The sequence below is a fragment of the Anomaloglossus baeobatrachus genome, chromosome 6 (assembly GCF_048569485.1).
Source record: "Anomaloglossus baeobatrachus isolate aAnoBae1 chromosome 6, aAnoBae1.hap1, whole genome shotgun sequence".
In the NCBI taxonomy this organism is placed as follows: Eukaryota; Metazoa; Chordata; class Amphibia; order Anura; family Aromobatidae; genus Anomaloglossus; species Anomaloglossus baeobatrachus.
This window is the reverse complement of record NC_134358.1, coordinates 121,770,437-121,791,112: the sequence shown is the minus strand read 5'-3', so window position 1 is coordinate 121,791,112 and position 20,676 is coordinate 121,770,437. Positions and strand designations below refer to the sequence as shown.

At 47.2% G+C, this 20,676-nt stretch overlaps 1 protein-coding gene across 5 annotated transcripts in view; it reads left to right on the top strand.

Moving 5' to 3' along the window:
• The window catches only part of TRIM55 (tripartite motif containing 55), a 227,787-nt gene that overhangs the window by 12,164 nt on the left and 194,947 nt on the right, over nucleotides 1–20,676 (top strand). For all 5 annotated transcript variants that reach the window (XM_075353219.1, XM_075353223.1, XM_075353220.1 and 2 more), the window contains exon 2: nucleotides 16,274–16,455. In XM_075353219.1, coding sequence (XP_075209334.1) covers nucleotides 16,274–16,455 — 182 coding nt within the window. The remainder of the gene's footprint in view (nucleotides 1–16,273; nucleotides 16,456–20,676) is intronic.

The following is a 20,676-nucleotide window of genomic DNA, read 5'->3' as shown; positions in this document are numbered from 1 at the left end:
GATGGATGCTGAGGGAGCCCCTTTTGCCCGCAGGCTCTGGCCCTGGGAACTGTAGCCTTGGCGGTGACTGTATTTACTGTTACGGTTTGAGCGGTTGCCTTCAATCGGGTCTTGACTGCTGGGAAACCCCGGAGGTTCCCTTCGCTAACGGATTTGACCGGTTTTACGGCGACTCCAAGCCTGGTCGGGGTCCGTAGGCCCTGCCGAACGGTGCTGGCTTCTCTTCCCTCCCCGATCCGGTACCGGCGAGCCACCGCCCGTCCCCGGTCCTTACGGTTCACGTCAATCAGCCTCTCCTGCAGACGGTCACCACCGTCTGCCAACCTTGCTGTATGTGCCCGGGCCACGCACCCGGACACGGTCAGTCTCCTCTACTACCACTTCACTCTTCCACTCCACAAACTGATCTGACTTCCTTTTCCCGCCTCCAGGACTGTGAACTCCTCGGTGGGTGGAGCCAACCACCTGGCTCCACCCCCTGGTGTGGACATCAGCCCCTGGAGGGAGGCAACAAGGATTTTTGTCTGACTTCGGTGTGGCTATCCGGGGTGTGGGGTGTGTTGTTGCAGTACCTGTGACGACCTGGCTTGTCCAGGGCGCCACATTCCCCCTTAGTAAAATGCAGACCGTCCGCGGGCTGCCCGTCCATCACCGGTTTTATTTTTTTGTTAACTGCAAAAGAGTAAAACATTTTAAAACACATGCAATTTTTTCAAACTTCCCATAACGGGAGGCACATTCTTGAACATTACAAATGGTATATGTTTATTAAACAGTAACGGCTTCCGCTCTTCTCCCACCCAAACAACCTGGCCCTGATGCTGCCCCTAAGAAGTGGGCAGCACCCGTTGACCCCAGTCCAGAACCAAGTTGCCCGAGCGGGTCTGGTCTCTTTCAGGGGACCCGCGTCCATGGCGACCCCTGAACCCCCCGGAGGATCGCCACCAATTACGGTAGTGGCGGGCCTGGGCCATCCCTTTCCTCCAGGCCCATCCTCCAAACCTGCCTCTCCGGAGGCGGTAACGGTTAAAGCCAAATAATATTTACATTCCACAACTTTGTGGTTGCCCTGCAAGTTCTCGGGCTTGTCCGTAAGTAGTTCCTTACGCAATGGTTGCAAAAGGTCCCTACGGGGACTAGTTGCCGGCAACGGCCGGTTCAATCACGGTTTCAATCAGATAACTTCTTCGGTTGATTCAATCTTATCATTCAAACACTTTTAACGGTACTGGTGGTCCCAACGGGGACAACTTGCAGCGGGGCTCCGCTGCCATTACTGCTCACTCTCGTCCTCCTCACCCGGTCCCGGGTGGAAGAACACAGGCACCAGCCCCTCCAGCACATAGCAGGCGCGACGAGGAAGGGCCGCCCGGTATCCATTATTCCCGCTCCGGGGGATGTAAGTGGCCTCCGCGCCATACAGGGCGACGACTCCCTCATCTTCCTCTGAAACAGGCTCTGTGTCAGGTCCGGAGTCACTATCATCTGTCCCTGCGCCAGGCGGGTTGCCGCCAGCTGCCGCAGTCTCCAGGCTCACCACTCTTTCGGCTACCATTACGAGGGGGTGTACGTCAGACGGACCAGCAGCAGCGGGGTGCACGGGCGGGGAAGACAGGCGGCATGGGGTCCAGGGGTAGACCGGGTCCCTCACCCGCAACAGCCGGTCCCTCGGGGACACAGGGGCGTGGGTCACTCACCAGCTCCTCCATCATGGCCTCCATTCCGTACACCCGGGCGACCACAGCTACCTCCTCCACCTCCGCGGTCCACTGCTCCATCAGCAGACATATCTGACTTCGGTAGCGCCGGCAGATCCCCGCCGTTCGGGCCCTGAGCCACGACGCTGTCCCGGGCACCGGCTCCGTAACCTCTGCGTGGCTGGATGGGGCGGACATGTTGGTAGCGGTACTTTCCAGGAACCAGCAGATTGCAGAGTCCTGGCGTCCCTGCTCCCACAGCCGCGGTTTACATGCGGCCAGATGCCATCCGTCCCCCTCAGTCTTTTTCCAGCTCCTCCTGTACAGGGGCGGGGTTTCGGCTTTCACGCCTCCACTGCTCGAGGAGACGCTCGAGCGGGGATTTTTCACGCCCAAAATGGCAGCTTCTCAAGATTTTCGGCCGGACACCTCCGGCGGTCACAAGGCGCACCTCCACCAGACGGCAGAGCGGTAAGATCCTGTTCGTGATGCCAAGTTGTCGCGGGCGGAGGAGGGGACGCTGTGCTCACCACGCTCGGGTCCGGCGCTGCTGCTGCTTCGCTTGCTGCTCGGTGGCTCCAGCGGTGGGCCGGATCCGGGGACTCGAGCGGCGCTCCTCGCCCGTGAGTGAAAGGGGGGAATGGTTTTGGGGATTTATTGTCCATGACGCCACCCACGGTCATGGTGAGGTTGTGACACCACCGCTGCTCTGGACGGGGATCCCGGGAGCGATGACAGGGAGCAGCTTGGATGTTGTTCTTCCCCTCCGTGGGTAGGGGGGTTGGTTGTCCCGGGGCCCGGTGAGGGAGGAATGGCAGGTGGTTTACGGGGCCTGCTGAGGTGCAGGGTCGCGGGGGCAGCGCGGTGCCACACGGCACGGTGGTACTCACTCAGCCAATGATGAATGCAAAGTCTCCGGTAAAACAAACGGCTGGATGGACGGGTCCCACAGATGGCTGCGGTGGTTCTTCTCCCGGTAGGTTGGTGGTGACTGCCTTTCCCTGCACCTGTGTTAAGTTCTTGGTTCTGGTGGCTTCCCACCGGTAACCCGCTCCCCAGCTTGGATGGATGCTGAGGGAGCCCCTTTTGCCCGCAGGTTCTGGCCCTGGGAACTGTAGCCTTGGCGGTGATTGTATTTACCGTTACGGTTTGAGCGGTTGCCTTCAATCGGGTCTTGACTGCTGGGAAACCCCGGAGGTTCCCTTCGCTAACGGATTTCACCGGTTTTACGGCGACTCCAAGCCTGGTTGTGGTCTGTAGGCCCTGCCGAACGGTGCTGGCTTCTCTTCGCTCCCCGATCCGGTACCAGCGGGCCACCGCCCGTCCCCGGTCCTTACGGTTCACGTCAATCAGCCTCTCCTGCAGACGGTCACCACCGTCTGCCAAACTTGCTGTATGCGCCCGGGCCAGTCACCCGAACACGGTCAGTCTCCTCTACTACCACTTCACTCTTCCACTCCACAAACTGATCTGACTTCCTTTTCCCGCCTCCAGGACTGTGAACTCCTCGGTGGGTGGGGCCAACCGCCTGGCTCCACCCCCTGGTGTGGACATTAGCCCCTGGAGGGAGGCAACAAGAATTTTTGTCTGACTTTGGTGTGCCTATCCGGGGTGTGGGGTGTGTTGTTGCAGTACCTGTGACGACCTGGCTTGTCCAGGGCGCCACATATGCGATTGGGTGTGTGCGTGTGTTCTGATGTGTGAGTGTATGCGATCGGATCTGTGAGTGTCGGCAGAGGAGCACGGCGTGCAGCACAGCTGCTGGGACCGCCCACCGGAGGGCACAGGGAGAAGTGGGGTGTGAGTGTATGTGATCAGATGTGTGCGTGTATACTGTCTGATGTGTGACTGTGGTGCACGATGGGGAGTGCGCAGCATGGGGGATGGAGCACGATGGGGGGTGCGCAGCATGGGGGATGGAGCACGATGGGGGTTGCGCAGCATGGGAGATGGAGCACGATGGGGGGGTGCGCAGCATGGGGGATGGAGCACGATGGGGGGTGCGCAGCATGGGGGATGGAGCACGATGGGGAGTGCGCAGCATGGGGGATGGAGCACGATGGGGAGTGCGCAGCATGGGGGATGGAGCACGATGGGGGGTGCGCAGCATGGGGGATGGAGCACAATGGGGGTGCGCAGCATGGGGGATGGAGCACAATGGCGGATGGAGCACGATGGGGGGTGCGCAGCATGGGGGATGGAGCACGATGGGGGCTGCGCAGCATGGGGGATGGAGCACGATGGGGGGGTGCGCAGCATGGGGGATGGAGCACGATGGGGGGTGCGCAGCATGGGGGATGGAGCACGATGGGGGTGCACACCTCCCCCCAAAACACACACAGCGCCACACGCGCACCGCACAACACGCCACACACACACTGGGAACCACAAACACCGCCCTACACAGACAACGCCGCACACACACAACACCCAACACACAAACACCGCGGCATACACAAATATACGCACATACCGCGCAACACACACACTGCACAAAACATACCTCCCCCAAAACACACACACGCACTCCACACCCACACAAACCGCGCAACACACACAGCACCACACACACAGAACGCTGTAGACACACAGCGCTCCACAAACAACGCAACACACACAACGCAACACACATACAACACCGCTCTCACACACACCCCCACCCAGACAACACCCAGAACATTTACAGTGCCCTACACAAACACTGGCAACTACACACAACAAAAAACATACATTAACTACACAATAAATTCTAGAATACCCGATGCGTTAGAATCGGGCCACCTTCTAGTCTTATATATCTTATATATGTGTCTTATATATGTGTCCCTGCTATGTGCTGTGTAATGGCCATGTCTGACCGTACAGGGACATGGTCTGATCATACCACAAATCCTGTGCCGGGGAGGGCACAAAAGAGTATAAAAACAGAGCGCGGAAGCTCAGATGATTCTTTTTGTGAGGTAAAACAGTTCCTGCTTGATTTTTAAAAAATGTTTTAAATCAAAGAAAGAATCATTTCGAATCCCGTGCCGTAATGTCTGTATACTTTTTTACTTCCTACCCTGCCCAGGAACTGTATCATTGAAGAGGGGAGCCCTATCCCGGCCGAGGGTCAACGACTGACCTGCTCTTGCAATTGTGTGTGTCCGTGTTGTGCACCCGATGGGATGTGCAAAACTTACAACAAAGTCCACAGTGTTCTTCATCTCGGATTCAAATCCTCGTCGCTGATGTGGAGGGTGACACAATCACACAAAAGTCCTTTTTCTGAACAACTCAGGAACCAACTTTATTGTGGTACACCAGGTCTTTCTTACTTCAGACAGACAGGCCTTCTAGTGCTGCGCCACTCTCTCAAGGATATCTCGCTTCCTACCCTTGCTCTGGGCTTCTGCTTTGGTGCTTGTTCCTAATACTGGCTTCCTCCCCATATTCTTCTCCTAGCAGAGAGCACAAGAGAGTGGTGTTTTAATGCCGCGCCAATAGATCACTTCAGATGATGTTCAGACCAGTGTTACTTTATTGTTTTCCAGGTCAACGCGTTTCTGGGGCATCTGCCCCCTTCATCAGGACCACCAAAGAAACAGATAACATCCAATCTGTCTAGTACAGACAATGTATACAATATATAGACACATTGACATCACAGGCACATCCCCTAAAGAAAAAAACGAGCGGGAAGGACTGCCACGTTGCATGGAATGACGTCAAACAACCACTTAACATAAAAAAAAAAAAAAAAAAAAAAAACCAACACAACAAATAAAAATAAAAATAAAGATTCATCCATATTTGACATGTATTAACATATATTTCCTTATACAGGGATACACATTATTTTCCGTATTGTGTAAAAGAGAAATAAATATATATATATGTGCACAATAAAAGACAAATAAAGAAAAGTGTGTAAAACCATTCATCTGCAATATGTGAAATAATACGTGTACACCCATGGATATTAAACTTGTCTTATACGCCGGACAAGTCAGCGATTTCACAAGGGAGGGATGAGAACCCTCGATTTAATATGTGTAATCCACTTCAGACATTTCAAAGCCACGGCATTATAACCTGCCGCCACCTGTGCTTTTACATCTTTCAACCACCACCATGAAACAGCAAGTGCAGTGTGCCTAACGAAAGAACTAAAGAGATTCAGAAGAACCGCTTCTGATCTGTGAACTCAGACCGCAGTTCAACCCAGGACAAGACCGTGGGAAAAAAAGCAAGAGAGCATGCGCCAAAGCAAAGTACAGGTAATGAGCCGGCACAAGTTCACGGGAGTGCAGGAGCGTGGGAACCAAAACCATTACGCATGCTCAGCCAATCTAATTCATAGACGCCCTGCAACAACCTATAGAACCCGTATAACCTCAGACTTTGAGCCGACCATGAGATTACTCATGATCGCGCTAAGATCATACTAGGGTCAAAGAAACCACAAAACTAACAATAGTGATTTAAGAGCACATCGCCTGTGAACCGGCGAGAATCACAAACCCCCGTGTGGGACAAACAGATAGAATATGGTACAACCTTAAAAATCAGGGTATTTAACCAACATATAAATATAAAAAATTTTGCATAAGCAACCATAAATATACACATATACAAACAGTAAAACTGGTGGTCCACTAAAACCGATACACAGAATTTCACAAGTTATGACAATAAAAACAACATAAAATCGCCTAAGAAAGCATAAAACATACACCAAACAAATATTAAAATACATCAGTGAAATAGGTCTGTGACCTCATTGAGGCCATGGGGTTTTAACGTATTAAGTTTATAAATCCAGTACGTCTCTTTTTTGTTTAGGGTCTCCATCCTATTTGCAACTGACACAGGTACATGCTCAATAGGGGTCACTTTCAAGGCGATTTTCTTGTCATGGAAAATGGTGGTATGACGGGACAAACCATGTAACATATACCCTATTTTAATATTATGTCTATGAGAATTGATGCGGTTGTGGAGGGCTTGGATCGTCCTCCCCACGTACCGTTTGTCACAGTCACATTCAATCAGATATATGACATAGTCCGATTGACACGTGAGATGTCCTCGTATACTAAACTCAATACCCCCAGGATCACATCCGAAGCTAACCCGCCCATGCTGGATGGACCTGCAGCAAAGGCAGTTTTTGGTCATACATTTATATGATCCCATGGGTTTGTTTGTCCCTACACAACTGGGGGGACCCCTTAACCTGCTAGGAGCCAGCTGGTTTTTAATCGTCATGGCCCTACGGAAGGTCACCCCCGGTCGGGATGGCAGAACGCCCTTAAGGTAAGGGTCATTACATATAACTGGCCAGTGTTTTCTTAAAATCCCCTTAATGACCTCTCCATCACAGCTAAAAGTGGTTAAAAAATTGGATGAAAAACTCCCATTGGTGGGGGTGGGTACCACTCTACCAGATCCATTGTCAACATCAAGGCTCAAATTCCGCCCCTGGCCTCTAGCTTCTTGATATGCCTTCTTAACTAACGTTAGCGGATATTTCTTCTCCAAAAATCTCTCTCTAAGAATCTTCGCCTGATTATTAAAATCAATGTCTAGCGTACAGTTCCTTCGTATCCTTTGGTATTGATTCTTGGGGACATTACGTAACCATTTAACATAGTGGTTACTACTGTAATTAATGTACCCGTTGCTATCAACTTTTTTAAAAAAGGTTTTTGTAAGGAGAGATCCTTCTGCGTGTGAGATGGTGAGATCCAAAAAATTAATAGCAGTTTTCTCCACCGTGGGGGCAAATTTTAAACCCCAACCATTATTTACAATCCCTTCCAGGAAATTTAGATAATTATTTCCAGCGTTGTCCCAAATAATGAATAAGTCATCAATATACCTTTTATAGATAACTACATGTTTATACAGGTTCGAGGAGTAGATATGCTGTATCTCAAACAGTCCCATTACCAAATTTGCAAAGGTTGGTGCTGCCTTAGAACCCATAGCCACGCCACACCGCTGATGGTACATCTTGTCCTGGAACATGAAGTAGTTGTTTCTAGATATGAATTCCATACTGTCCAGGACAAAGTTTTTCTGTGTAGCAGGTAAGCGCTCATCCATCTCTAAATATTGTTTAACACATTCCAGTCCTAAATTATGCGAAATATTAGTATACAGGGACGCAATATCTAGGGTTATAAACAGAAATGACTCCTTCCACACAACCTCCTTGAGAATACTAATGAGGTGCGGGGAGTCTCTCAGAAAACTCTTCAGATTTGTCACATGAACTCTTAAAATAGAGTCAACGTATGCCGCCAAGTTTTCGGTCAGGGCCCCAATTCCTGATATAATGGGTCTCCCGGGAGGGTCAATTAAGCTCTTATGGATCTTTGGTAGATGGTAATAAAAAGCTGTTCCAGGGTTTTTTATATCCAAAAATTTATACTCATTCTGGTTAAGAATCCCCTTGTCAAAGGCATTCTTTATTAAAATTCGATATACCCCAATAGAATCCTGGTATGCAGAACCTTGCACCACCTCATAGTGTGCTGTATTGGACAGCATTCTCAGAGCTTCCTGTACATAACTATTCCTGTCCTGTAGGGAGAACGTGGCTGGAGAGATTAAAAATGCCACGTTCTCTCTAAGAGTGAGCTTAAGGTCCTGAGGAAAGGCCTCTCATTTTGTCCGGCAAAATCATCTAATGAGTTTGAACTTTTTCTGGATTTTCAGAAGTTCATTAGGAAACTTACCCTTACCAGACATTTTGAAATTAATAAAGGGGTATCTACTACTATAGATGGTAATATTGATTGTTTCCTGCATACCGATTTTAAGTTGAAATCAAATTTTTATCCCTTACACAGCATGGGTCACCATATTAAGACCTTTAATGACCTGGTTTTAGAGGATTTTAAGAGGATTAATACTAACAGAGTACCTCCTAAATCCAATCTAACTAACGAAGAAAGAATGGCATTAGTGTCCCTGAAGAATAACCACAACCTTGTCATCCGTGGTGCGGACAAAGGAGGTGGCATTGTCCTACAGGACAGGAATAGTTATGTACAGGAAGCTCTGAGAATGCTGTCCAATACAGCACACTATGAGGTGGTGCAAGGTTCTGCATACCAGGATTCTATTGGGGTATATCGAATTTTAATAAAGAATGCCTTTGACAAGGGGATTCTTAACCAGAATGAGTATAAATTTTTGGATATAAAAAACCCTGGAACAGCTTTTTATTACCATCTACCAAAGATCCATAAGAGCTTAATTGACCCTCCCGGGAGACCCATTATATCAGGAATTGGGGCCCTGACCGAAAACTTGGCGGCATACGTTGACTCTATTTTAAGAGTTCATGTGACAAATCTGAAGAGTTTTCTGAGAGACTCCCCGCACCTCATTAGTATTCTCAAGGAGGTTGTGTGGAAGGAGTCATTTCTGTTTATAACCCTAGATATTGCGTCCCTGTATACTAATATTTCGCATAATTTAGGACTGGAATGTGTTAAACAATATTTAGAGATGGATGAGCGCTTACCTGCTACACAGAAAAACTTTGTCCTGGACAGTATGGCATTCATATCTAGAAACAACTACTTCATGTTCCAGGACAAGATGTACCATCAGCGGTGTGGCGTGGCTATGGGTTCTAAGGCAGCACCAACCTTTGCAAATTTGGTAATGGGACTGTTTGAGATACAGCATATCTACTCCTCGAACCTGTATAAACATGTAGTTATCTATAAAAGGTATATTGATGACTTATTCATTATTTGGGACAACGCTGGAAATAATTATCTAAATTTCCTGGAAGGGATTGTAAATAATGGTTGGGGTTTAAAATTTGCCCCCACGGTGGAGAAAACTGCTATTAATTTTTTGGATCTCACCATCTCACACGCAGAAGGATCTCTCCTTACAAAAACCTTTTTTAAAAAAGTTGATAGCAACGGGTACATTAATTACAGTAGTAACCACTATGTTAAATGGTTACGTAATGTCCCCAAGAATCAATACCAAAGGATACGAAGGAACTGTACGCTAGACATTGATTTTAATAATCAGGCGAAGATTCTTAGAGAGAGATTTTTGGAGAAGAAATATCCGCTAACGTTAGTTAAGAAGGCATATCAAGAAGCTAGAGGCCAGGGGCGGAATTTGAGCCTTGATGTTGACAATGGATCTGGTAGAGTGGTACCCACCCCCACCAATGGGAGTTTTTCATCCAATTTTTTAACCACTTTTAGCTGTGATGGAGAGGTCATTAAGGGGATTTTAAGAAAACACTGGCCAGTTATATGTAATGACCCTTACCTTAAGGGCGTTCTGCCATCCCGACCGGGGGTGACCTTCCGTAGGGCCATGACGATTAAAAACCAGCTGGCTCCTAGCAGGTTAAGGGGTCCCCCCAGTTGTGTAGGGACAAACAAACCCATGGGATCATATAAATGTATGACCAAAAACTGCCTTTGCTGCAGGTCCATCCAGCATGGGCGGGTTAGCTTCGGATGTGATCCTGGGGGTATTGAGTTTAGTATACGAGGACATCTCACGTGTCAATCGGACTATGTCATATATCTGATTGAATGTGACTGTGACAAACGGTACGTGGGGAGGACGATCCAAGCCCTCCACAACCGCATCAATTCTCATAGACATAATATTAAAATAGGGTATATGTTACATGGTTTGTCCCGTCATACCACCATTTTCCATGACAAGAAAATCGCCTTGAAAGTGACCCCTATTGAGCATGTACCTGTGTCAGTTGCAAATAGGATGGAGACCCTAAACAAAAAAGAGACGTACTGGATTTATAAACTTAATACGTTAAAACCCCATGGCCTCAATGAGGTCACAGACCTATTTCACTGATGTATTTTAATATTTGTTTGGTGTATGTTTTATGCTTTCTTAGGCGATTTTATGTTGTTTTTATTGTCATAACTTGTGAAATTCTGTGTATCGGTTTTAGTGGACCACCAGTTTTACTGTTTGTATATGTGTATATTTATGGTTGCTTATGCAAAATTTTTTATATTTATATGTTGGTTAAATACCCTGATTTTTAAGGTTGTACCATATTCTATCTGTTTGTCCCACACGGGGGTTTGTGATTCTCGCCGGTTCACAGGCGATGTGCTCTTAAATCACTATTGTTAGTTTTGTGGTTTCTTTGACCCTAGTATGATCTTAGCGCGATCATGAGTAATCTCATGGTCGGCTCAAAGTCTGAGGTTATACGGGTTCTATAGGTTGTTGCAGGGCGTCTATGAATTAGATTGGCTGAGCATGCGTAATGGTTTTGGTTCCCACGCTCCTGCACTCCCGTGAACTTGTGCCGGCTCATTACCTGTACTTTGCTTTGGCGCATGCTCTCTTGCTTTTTTTCCCACGGTCTTGTCCTGGGTTGAACTGCGGTCTGAGTTCACAGATCAGAAGCGGTTCTTCTGAATCTCTTTAGTTCTTTCGTTAGGCACACTGCACTTGCTGTTTCATGGTGGTGGTTGAAAGATGTAAAAGCACAGGTGGCGGCAGGTTATAATGCCGTGGCTTTGAAATGTCTGAAGTGGATTACACATATTAAATCGAGGGTTCTCATCCCTCCCTTGTGAAATCGCTGACTTGTCCGGCGTATAAGACAAGTTTAATATCCATGGGTGTACACGTATTATTTCACATATTGCAGATGAATGGTTTTACACACTTTTCTTTATTTGTCTTTTATTGTGCACATATATATATATTTATTTCTCTTTTACACAATACGGAAAATAATGTGTATCCCTGTATAAGGAAATATATGTTAATACATGTCAAATATGGATGAATCTTTATTTTTATTTTTATTTGTTGTGTTGGTTTTTTTTTTTTTTTTTTTTTTTTTTTTTTTTTTTTTTTTTTTTTTTTTTTTTTATGTTAAGTGGTTGTTTGACGTCATTCCATGCAACGTGGCAGTCCTTCCCGCTCGTTTTTTTCTTTAGGGGATGTGCCTGTGATGTCAATGTGTCTATATATTGTATACATTGTCTGTACTAGACAGATTGGATGTTATCTGTTTCTTTGGTGGTCCTGATGAAGGGGGCAGATGCCCCAGAAACGCGTTGACCTGGAAAACAATAAAGTAACACTGGTCTGAACATCATCTGAAGTGATCTATTGGCGCGGCATTAAAACACCACTCTCTTGTGCTCTCTGTTATCTACCGTTTTGGTGGCTGCAGCCTTGGATTGTGTGATACATGCGATTACAGTAGTTGTGGCTTCTCACAACTACATCTGGTGAGTAGTTTCACTCCCCCACCCCCACCCCTCACATATTGGGGTAAGACCCTATGCGCTTGTTTTTCCACAGCTTTTTCTCCATATTCTTCTCCTGGCAGGTACCATGCCTCACTTGGACCCTCGGACGAAGTACTAGCCCCTGGCCGGTTCAAGGCATCATTGGGAGTCTCCATACCCCAATGTCCCACCGGCCTCCCGAGTTCCTCTGGCCGCCCGTAGGGAGAGGTCTTGGCACTAGGGAGGGTACCTCCCGTCTCCGTCCTCTCAGTAGGACATTTGCCGCTTCACTCACTTCTTCATGTCTCTTCTTGCTAAACACCTTGCTCCCCCCACCTTACCTCCGTCTCCCTGGCAACCACTGAACTGTCCGCACCTGGCCTACACTAATCTAAGCAGCTTGCTACTACTCCCACCATTCACCTCCTGCTTTGCTTGTTTCTCTAGATGCCTACAATAAACAGCCTATCTATAATCCTTATCTAAGGATTACTAACTGTAGCTCTATCATATTATTACTATATCTATCCTTAACCTACAGTACTCCTGACAGCTAACACTACGTCTCCTCCCTGACACAGCACGAGGGGCCAGTGCTCTACATTACACAGTATTTACAGTTCTCTACAACATACATTATAATCAAATACCTTTCTTACCCTAAAACATGTAATACCTGCGGCCGCTAGGTGGAACCACTCTGCTACATCCTGCATTTATATATACAGATGCATTACACTTTTTATATACATTAAATTCACAAGATATTAGCATTTCCTACGTAGGAGTGGGCGCTACTTGCCCCCTCCTACAGCATGATCAGATCATGTCCCTGCATGGTCAGACACGACCATTACACAGTACATAGCAGGGACACATGTATAAGATTATCTCAGTACAGGAACAGTTTTTTCAACACATCTGTAGCGCCCCACGGGGCAGGTGGATTAACTTACTTGTCACCGGACCCTCGACTTTCGTGGTCACGGGCGGCCTAGCCCAGCTCCGTTGCCCCGAGGCGTACAGAAGATGGTAGGGAAGAGATGTTGGGGGTAGTGCTGAGGTGTTTGTCGTGACGCCACCTGTGGTATGCGGAAAGGGAATGGGCCACCGCTGCTGTTGCTGTCCTCCAGGGCAGATGGTAATAGCAGCCAGGGATGGTATCGCTCTCCAGAGGGAGAGCGGGCCCCAGGGAGGATGAGGAGGGGAGTAGTAAAAGGTGTCGGGGAGTGTCATCCCGGAATTAAAGAGTCAGAGTCTATAGCTGCGGTTCCAGGTTTTTTTACTCACTTTTGTACAATGCCACTTGCCCAGGTAATACCAGTCACTTGCTATGATGGGCTCCGTTGAACCCGAATCCCTTTAGAGATCATTCCGGTTTGGTTTTCGGTGGGTTTCTCCTTGTGACGCCTGTCTGTGGATCCCTTGGCTTGAAGCTATGAGGGCACCCTGGGTTTCACGAGATGTACTATTGTCCCTATATGCAGGTGCCGCAGTTCTGATGTAGGGTCCGGCTTGAAGCGAGGCACGGATACTATATGGCACTGTGCTGTCGGGCGCTGTGTGGTCAGGGAAGCTTGATGCTTTCCCCGACCAGATAGATTCTGGAAAATCAATGTGAAGTATGATCTTCCCTAGGATCCTGCTGCCCTGTCTGGCGTCGGTTCCGTAGGGAGTAGAGATCCCTCTCCCTGCAGCAACCGTTGTGAACTTCTCCTCCTTCCCACCGGAGCACCTGTGGGGCACATCTGCTCCCTGCTCTCCTGCTAGAGAACTCTCTAATTGTTGTGTTGGCTCCTGACTCCCCCTGTTGGCTGCACCTCCCCCCTCTTAGGTTCTAAGCTAGTGGGACTGGGGCCCCTGTTGAGGGCATCCTGTAAATGCCTCTCTGTCGGCGACCCCTTTATTACCCAACCTTAGCCCAGTCCCCAGTGGGAACAGGATAACCTAGTGTGTATTTGAGTGTGTAATGTGGTGAAGCCGGGACTGACCTCCTCAGGAACTGGGTTTACCATTACACCCAATGTTGGGTGCAATACTCTGTGGCAACTGAAGCCTCAGGGGCGCCACACATCCAATTGTGGAAATTATTATTATTATTCCAAGATCTCTTGATTAAAATGAACTTTGTTCATGGGAAAACCATTTTAAGATTAAATATATTATTATTGATAAGGATATAAAATTACCATAAAAATTATCTCTACATCTTAAAGGAGTTTTACCATTTTGGAAAACCCCATCCCTTAGCTGTAGTTTATTTTTTAAAAAAGAAACTGCAGTTTATTCACCCTTCCCAGGTCCACCGCTGAGACTCTGCTGCTACTCCTGGTGTTTGCTATTGTCTGCAGCACTGATTTTATCTCAATAATACTATAGACAATAACTGAGCTCCAAAGTAACATTCTCAACGTGATTTCATCACTACAGACAATAACAGACACCAGGGGCATCAGAACTGGACCCATTGAGAGGGTGAATAAAGCTCTTTTTTTTTTTTTTTTTTTTAAACAAACTGCAGCCGGGATACAGAGATTTTTCCAAAACTGGAGAGCTCCTTTAAACAATGGAGGCACTCTCAATGTGAAGAATCAAACGCCCAAAGGACAAAGTCTAAAGACTGCTTTACACCAGGCAATCTATCGTGCGATAGATCGTCGGGGTCACGTTTTTTGTGACGCACATCCGGCATCGCTGGCGATGCCGGCCTGTGTGACACCTCCTAGCGACGCAGTATTGCTCACAAATCGTGAGTCGTGTACTGGTCGCTAGGTTCCATAATATCGTTTAATTTAGTTGTTCATCGTTTCCGTGGTAGCACACGCCGCTCCGTGTGACACCCCGGGAACGATGAACAGCAGCTCACTTGCGTCACGCGGCCGCCGCCGGCTATGTGAAGGAAGGAGGTGGGCAGGATGTTTACATCCCGCTAATTTCCGCCCCTCCGCTTCCATTGGCCGGCGGCCGTGTGACATCGCTGTGACGCCGAACGTCCCTCCCACTCCAGGAAGTGGACGTTCGCCGCCCACAGCGTGGTCGCACGAGAGGTAAGTATGTGTGACGGGGGTTACCGACTTTGTGCGACACGGGCAGTGATTTGCCCGTGACGCAAAAAGGACGGGGGCGGATACGATCGATTGTGAAATTGCACAATCGGTCGTACCGTGTAAAGCAGCCTTAAGGATAGGGACCCACTTTGCGTTTTTACCTGCGTTTTAGGTGCTTTTTAGGTCCGTTTTGGGAAGCACCTTTTTCATGCCAAAAGGCATGCGTTTTGATTTTCCAGCAAAGTCTATGGAAAAAATGGATTTTCCGACCCCACTTTGCGTTTCAAAGCGCAGTTTAAAATTTGCATACTTTGTGGCAAAAACCATGCGTTCAAAGAAGCATCATGTCAATTGTTTTTGCCATTTGCGGTCCGTTTTGCTAACATTGGAGTCAATGAGAAATGGCAAAAACCAAGATTCCTACAAATTCCTGCGTTTTACCTGCTTTTTCAGTGCAGAAAACATGCGTTTTGGACTACCAAAACGCATGCTTTTTGATCATTAAAATAATGATTTCATATGTCCCTTTACACACACACATAATCCGACAATTTAAATTAAGGAAATTAATACTTTATTGCTATTTTTCCTTAAAAAATCATGTTACCGCAATAATTTAATGAATAAAATTTAATTTCATGTTTTTCTATGAATGTAGATTTGATTATTTTACTATTTAAACTTTATTAAGCAGTGTCTTTATGTTCAAAACGCAACTATCAGAATGCAGGTGGAAACGCAGCTAAAAAGCGCTGAAAATGCATCAAATACGCGTCTAATACGCATGCGTTTTCAGCGCTAAATAGCTTAAAAAGGCAACTTTGGTCAAATCAATTAAGCCCAAAAAGTGCGTTCTAAACTGCAAGTAGGACGACGCAAAGTGGGGCCCTAGCCTAATACTTTTTCACGCAAGACACATGGCTTGTGTCAAGTCATTATATAGATACTGAAAAAGGCTTCTGGCCAAATATCAGAGACGACTAGGTGTTTGTTATCGTAGTTTCTAAGGTACTGAACTTTCCTGGTATTCGTTCATCTGTTTCCAGGTATTAAAGAATATCCTCGTCGTCGGAGTTACTAAATATACAGTAGAAAGAACTAATAATAGCGCAACATAATGAGATCTCCTCTTCTCATCATCAATTTCTTTGTATCTATAGATTTACACATGTGCACACTGATCAGTGTATAATCTTCCCCATCTAGATATACAGACTTGGAGATTGTACTGATCCACATGACACGTGTTACCCTTCTTCTATTACAGGCCTCCAATCCATATTTACCAACAAGAGGAGGAAATACTGTAGCAACCGGAGGTCGCTTCCGCTGTCCGTCCTGCAGGCATGAAGTGGTTTTGGATCGACATGGGGTGTACGGATTACAGAGAAATCTGCTTGTTGAGAATATCATTGATATTTATAAACAAGAATCAACAAAAACTACAAGGTATTATCCATCTGCATGGTTATTTGATTAGTCTGCAATTATCTTAAAAACTGAAAGCATTACCTAACCAAAGTATATTTGTTACCAGAATGTCTCCTTTTATAAAAATGCATAAGGCATGAAATTGTGCCGCCCCCGCGTCAGCAGCCGAGCTGCTCGGATCCGGATCCGCGGTGGCTCGAGGGGTCTCCGGACCCGGGGGTCGTGCGGCCACTCAAATAAAGCGGGGCTATGTACAGGGGATGGTGTAGAACAGGGGTCTGAAACACGCGGCCCGCGGGCCGCATGCGGCCCTTCAGGTGGCTTCTTGCGGCCCGCTGGCCCGTGGACCTGGTAAAGATGGCGACCGGTGCAAGGGGCCGCAGCCGCCAGCTATTTACTTCAGTTTACAGTTTTGCCTTTGCCGCGCACAGTGAAGTTCTCGCTGCAGAACGCAATAACAGCCGCCTGCCAATCAGAGGCAAGCACCTGCTGCATATGACCTCAGATGCTTGCCTGTGATTGGCCAGTGGCTGTTGTGCAGTGAGAACTGCTCTGCACGCGCCGGCAGAAAGTTAAGCGGTGACAGCAGCTGTGATCATTACCGGGTCCACGTGCTTGCGTGCTGCCGACGGAGGATAGGTGAGCAGAATGTTTGTGTGTGTGTGTGTTTTTCTGTTGCTTGTTGAGGCTGCACTGTGTGTGTGTGTGTGTGTGTGTGTGTGTGTGTGTGTGATTCTGTTGCTGGCTGAGGCTGCACAGGGTGTGTGTACGTGTGGGGACATGCATGGGGCACATTACCACAAGAAGGGGACCTGCATGAAGCACATTACCACAAGAAGGGGATCTGCATATGGGGCACATTACCACAAGAAGGGGACCTGAATGAGGGTACATTACCACAAGAAGGGGTCCTGCATGGGGCACATTGCTACAAGGTGGGACCAGGATGGGCACATTACTACAAGAAGGAGTCCTGCATGAAGCACATTACCACAAGAAGGGGACCTTCATATGGGGCACATTACCACAAGAAGGGGACCTGCATGGGGCACAATATTATAAGAAGGGGACCTGAATGAGGACACATTACTACAAGAAGGGGACCTTCATATGGGGCACATTACCACAAGAAGGGGACCTGCATGGGGCACAATATTATAAGAAGGGGACCTGAATGAGGACACATTACTACAAGAAGGAGTCCTGCATGGGGCACATTACTACAAGAAGGGGAGCTGCATGGAGGCATATTAATACAAGAAGGGGAGCTGCATGGGGGAACATTAATGCAAGAAGAGGACCTGCATGGGGCACATTGCTACAAGGGGACAAGGATGCGCACATTTTTACAGAATGGGGAACAGGAGGGGCACATTACTACAAGATGTTGGCCAAAATTACTATGCGGTGCTTATTGTAAAACTGTATTACTTACAAAAAGGGGAAAAAAATGTAAATAAAAAAGTGTTTTATAATATAAGTACACATTTGTTATGATAGACAAATGAAAAATGTTCAAAAACAGTGATCCAAGGGTGTATAGAAAGAAAAAATGGTACCACTAACAATGTCCCTTTGTCCTGAAAAAAATGCGGCCCCTCAAATTATTTTTTTTCTGTGTGCGGCCCGTACACCCGGCCGAGTTTGAGACCCCTGGTGTAGAAAGTTCATGACACCACCCGTGGTGTGTGGTAAGGGTGAAGTACCACCGCTGCAGCTGGGAGTACCCGGTGGCGATGGTGTGGGCAGCTAGGAGTTTAACCCCCCCACAGGTAGGGGGGATGCCCCGAGACTCGATGATAGTGGCAGGGAGGTACCGTCGGGCCGGTAAGGGTTAATTCCGTACTCACTCAGTCCAATAACCTGATGCTGACAACCGTGGTAAACCAAAGTTCTTGATGCCACTGCAGCTGGATCCTGTGCCCGTTGGTGTTGCTTGTTAGCCTGTGACCTTGACCTTGGCACAAATTTTCTGTAGTTGGTCCTTTTTAGCTTAAAACTAAATGGGTCCCGCTCACCCGTATGGCTAATGGAGTGAGCTTGCTCTCAGGGTTCACGCTTGGGATTTTTTGGACTATGCAGTGGGAAAGTCCTATTCCCCTCGTTGCGCTAGTACCCCAATTTTGGAGTGGGTGGAGAACGGATCTTGAAGGCTCCGTCCTAGTCGGGTGAATTACCAGGACGCTTGAAGCTACTTCCTGGCCTAGGGTCCACGTACTCCGTCGTGCCCTGGCCCCTGCCCGGTGATGGCACAAGGCCGCCGGCTATCCTCCTTGATAGTCCGTGCCCCTTGTCACGATCCCATGCGACCGGGGTCCAGCTCCTACCAGGCCAAGACCAACGTCTGCCACCTAGTAGTAAAAAGGAGCCCAGCTCCTGACCTCTCCTCTCGAGAGTCACCACTCAACGTTTTACCTCTCCTCTTGAGAGTCATTTCACAACTGACTGTCTCCTGAGTTCTGACACTCCTGATCTTCCCTTAACCAACCACCCAAGTGGCCAACCCTATTCCCTTCAGGCTGCCTACTGGTGTGTCTGGTGGGTGTGGTGCAGAGTGTTCCTAGGGTTTTTATTAGCTTGTTCTTAGCAACACCAAAGGTCAGGGACCCGTAACCAAGGAGGAGGTGGATATCATGCAGAAGGGCAGATTGCACAATACCCTCTGACGACCTGAAAGGCCAGGGCGTCACAAAATCCCCTCAGAGGGATTACTTAGACCTCCTTGGTTCTCAACAAACTCTATAATATGGCTCCCACCTTAATAGGTGCCATTTATGATCCTAGTGCCCTCTCATATGAAAAAGGTGCCAGGGTCTGTGTGCATCTGTTATGTCATTAACCTGTATATAGCCTTTTATCTTTACACTTATTAATAATATTTAAAATCTTAAGGCTATGTGCATACGTTGGGTATTTGGTTGCAGAAATTTCTGCACCATTTCTGCATCTCTTGGCAGGAAAAACGCTGCTTTTTTGCTGTGTTTTCAGTACATTTTTTGCATGCGTTTTTTCCAATGAGTCTTTCATACATTCTGGGGTGGAAAAACACTGCATAAATGCTGAAATAATTGACATGCTGCAAATTTATTTTTGCACCAAATCTGCAAGGGAAAAAACAGCAATGTGCACAAAACTTCAGGTTTCTCTTTGACTTTGCTGGCATAAGGATTTGCATGCAGATTTGTGACAAAATTGCACTCAAAGACGCATAAACAATGTGATAAAATGCAACGTGGGCACAGCCAAGGGGTCTGTACACACAAAAGGGCTAGAACATTTTTTTTATGGTCCTATATATGTTTTCAAAGGATTTGGAGCCTAGGAAAAGCCCATACAAATGAAATACATGGTTAAATGGTATAGAGATGTTGCCATTTATTTCAATACCAGGATATGGCATGCAACTGCTCTGGGGCCAAACACCTAAAAGGGGTATCTCTACAGAGATAAGGTGCAGTTAGTAACAACTTTGAATAGTTGAAGGGGGCAATGGGGATTTTAATGCAATCCCTATTCCATGTATTACTATGAAGGTCAATGGTTCCCCTGATGTGTGTGTGTGTGTGTGCGTGCGTGCGTGCGTGTGTGTGGGTATGTGTGTGTGTTTCTGTGGCATTACTTTACCATTATCCTTGTACTTTGACATCATCTGCACATTATTCTTGTGTTGTGGCACAATATTATTATGTTTTTTCCTGGCTGTCATCTCGTAATATACTTGGTGACTTTTTTAGGTCTATTATTCCTGTGTTTTATACACAATCATTGTACTGTGCTATGTATGCATTGTCCTTGTACTGTGACTGTATTATTACTGTCCTGTGACATCACTGGGTTTATTATCCTAGCACTCTAGTATGGATTATCCATGTACTGTGACATCATAGTTTATTATTACTGTACTGTGACATCACTGTGTATAATATTACTGTGCTGTGATATCACTGTGTATAACATTACTGTGCTGTGATATCACTGTGTATAATATTATTGTCCATGAATCCAAGACGAGAAAAGCGGCAGCTCACTCCATCAAGTGCACAAAATTCCTTTATTCTGCGTTTAACAGACAAAATTCAGGGGCATGGGGAGAGAGGGGGGTGCGGGGGACAGTGTCCGTTCATGTGACCGCTCCTGACGCGATTTTGCTGCTTCCGGTCATTTCATGTCAATATAGGCAGGATCATGTTGACATGCAAATCTTGGAACAGCATGTTGTCGCCCTGCTGGGCAGGTACA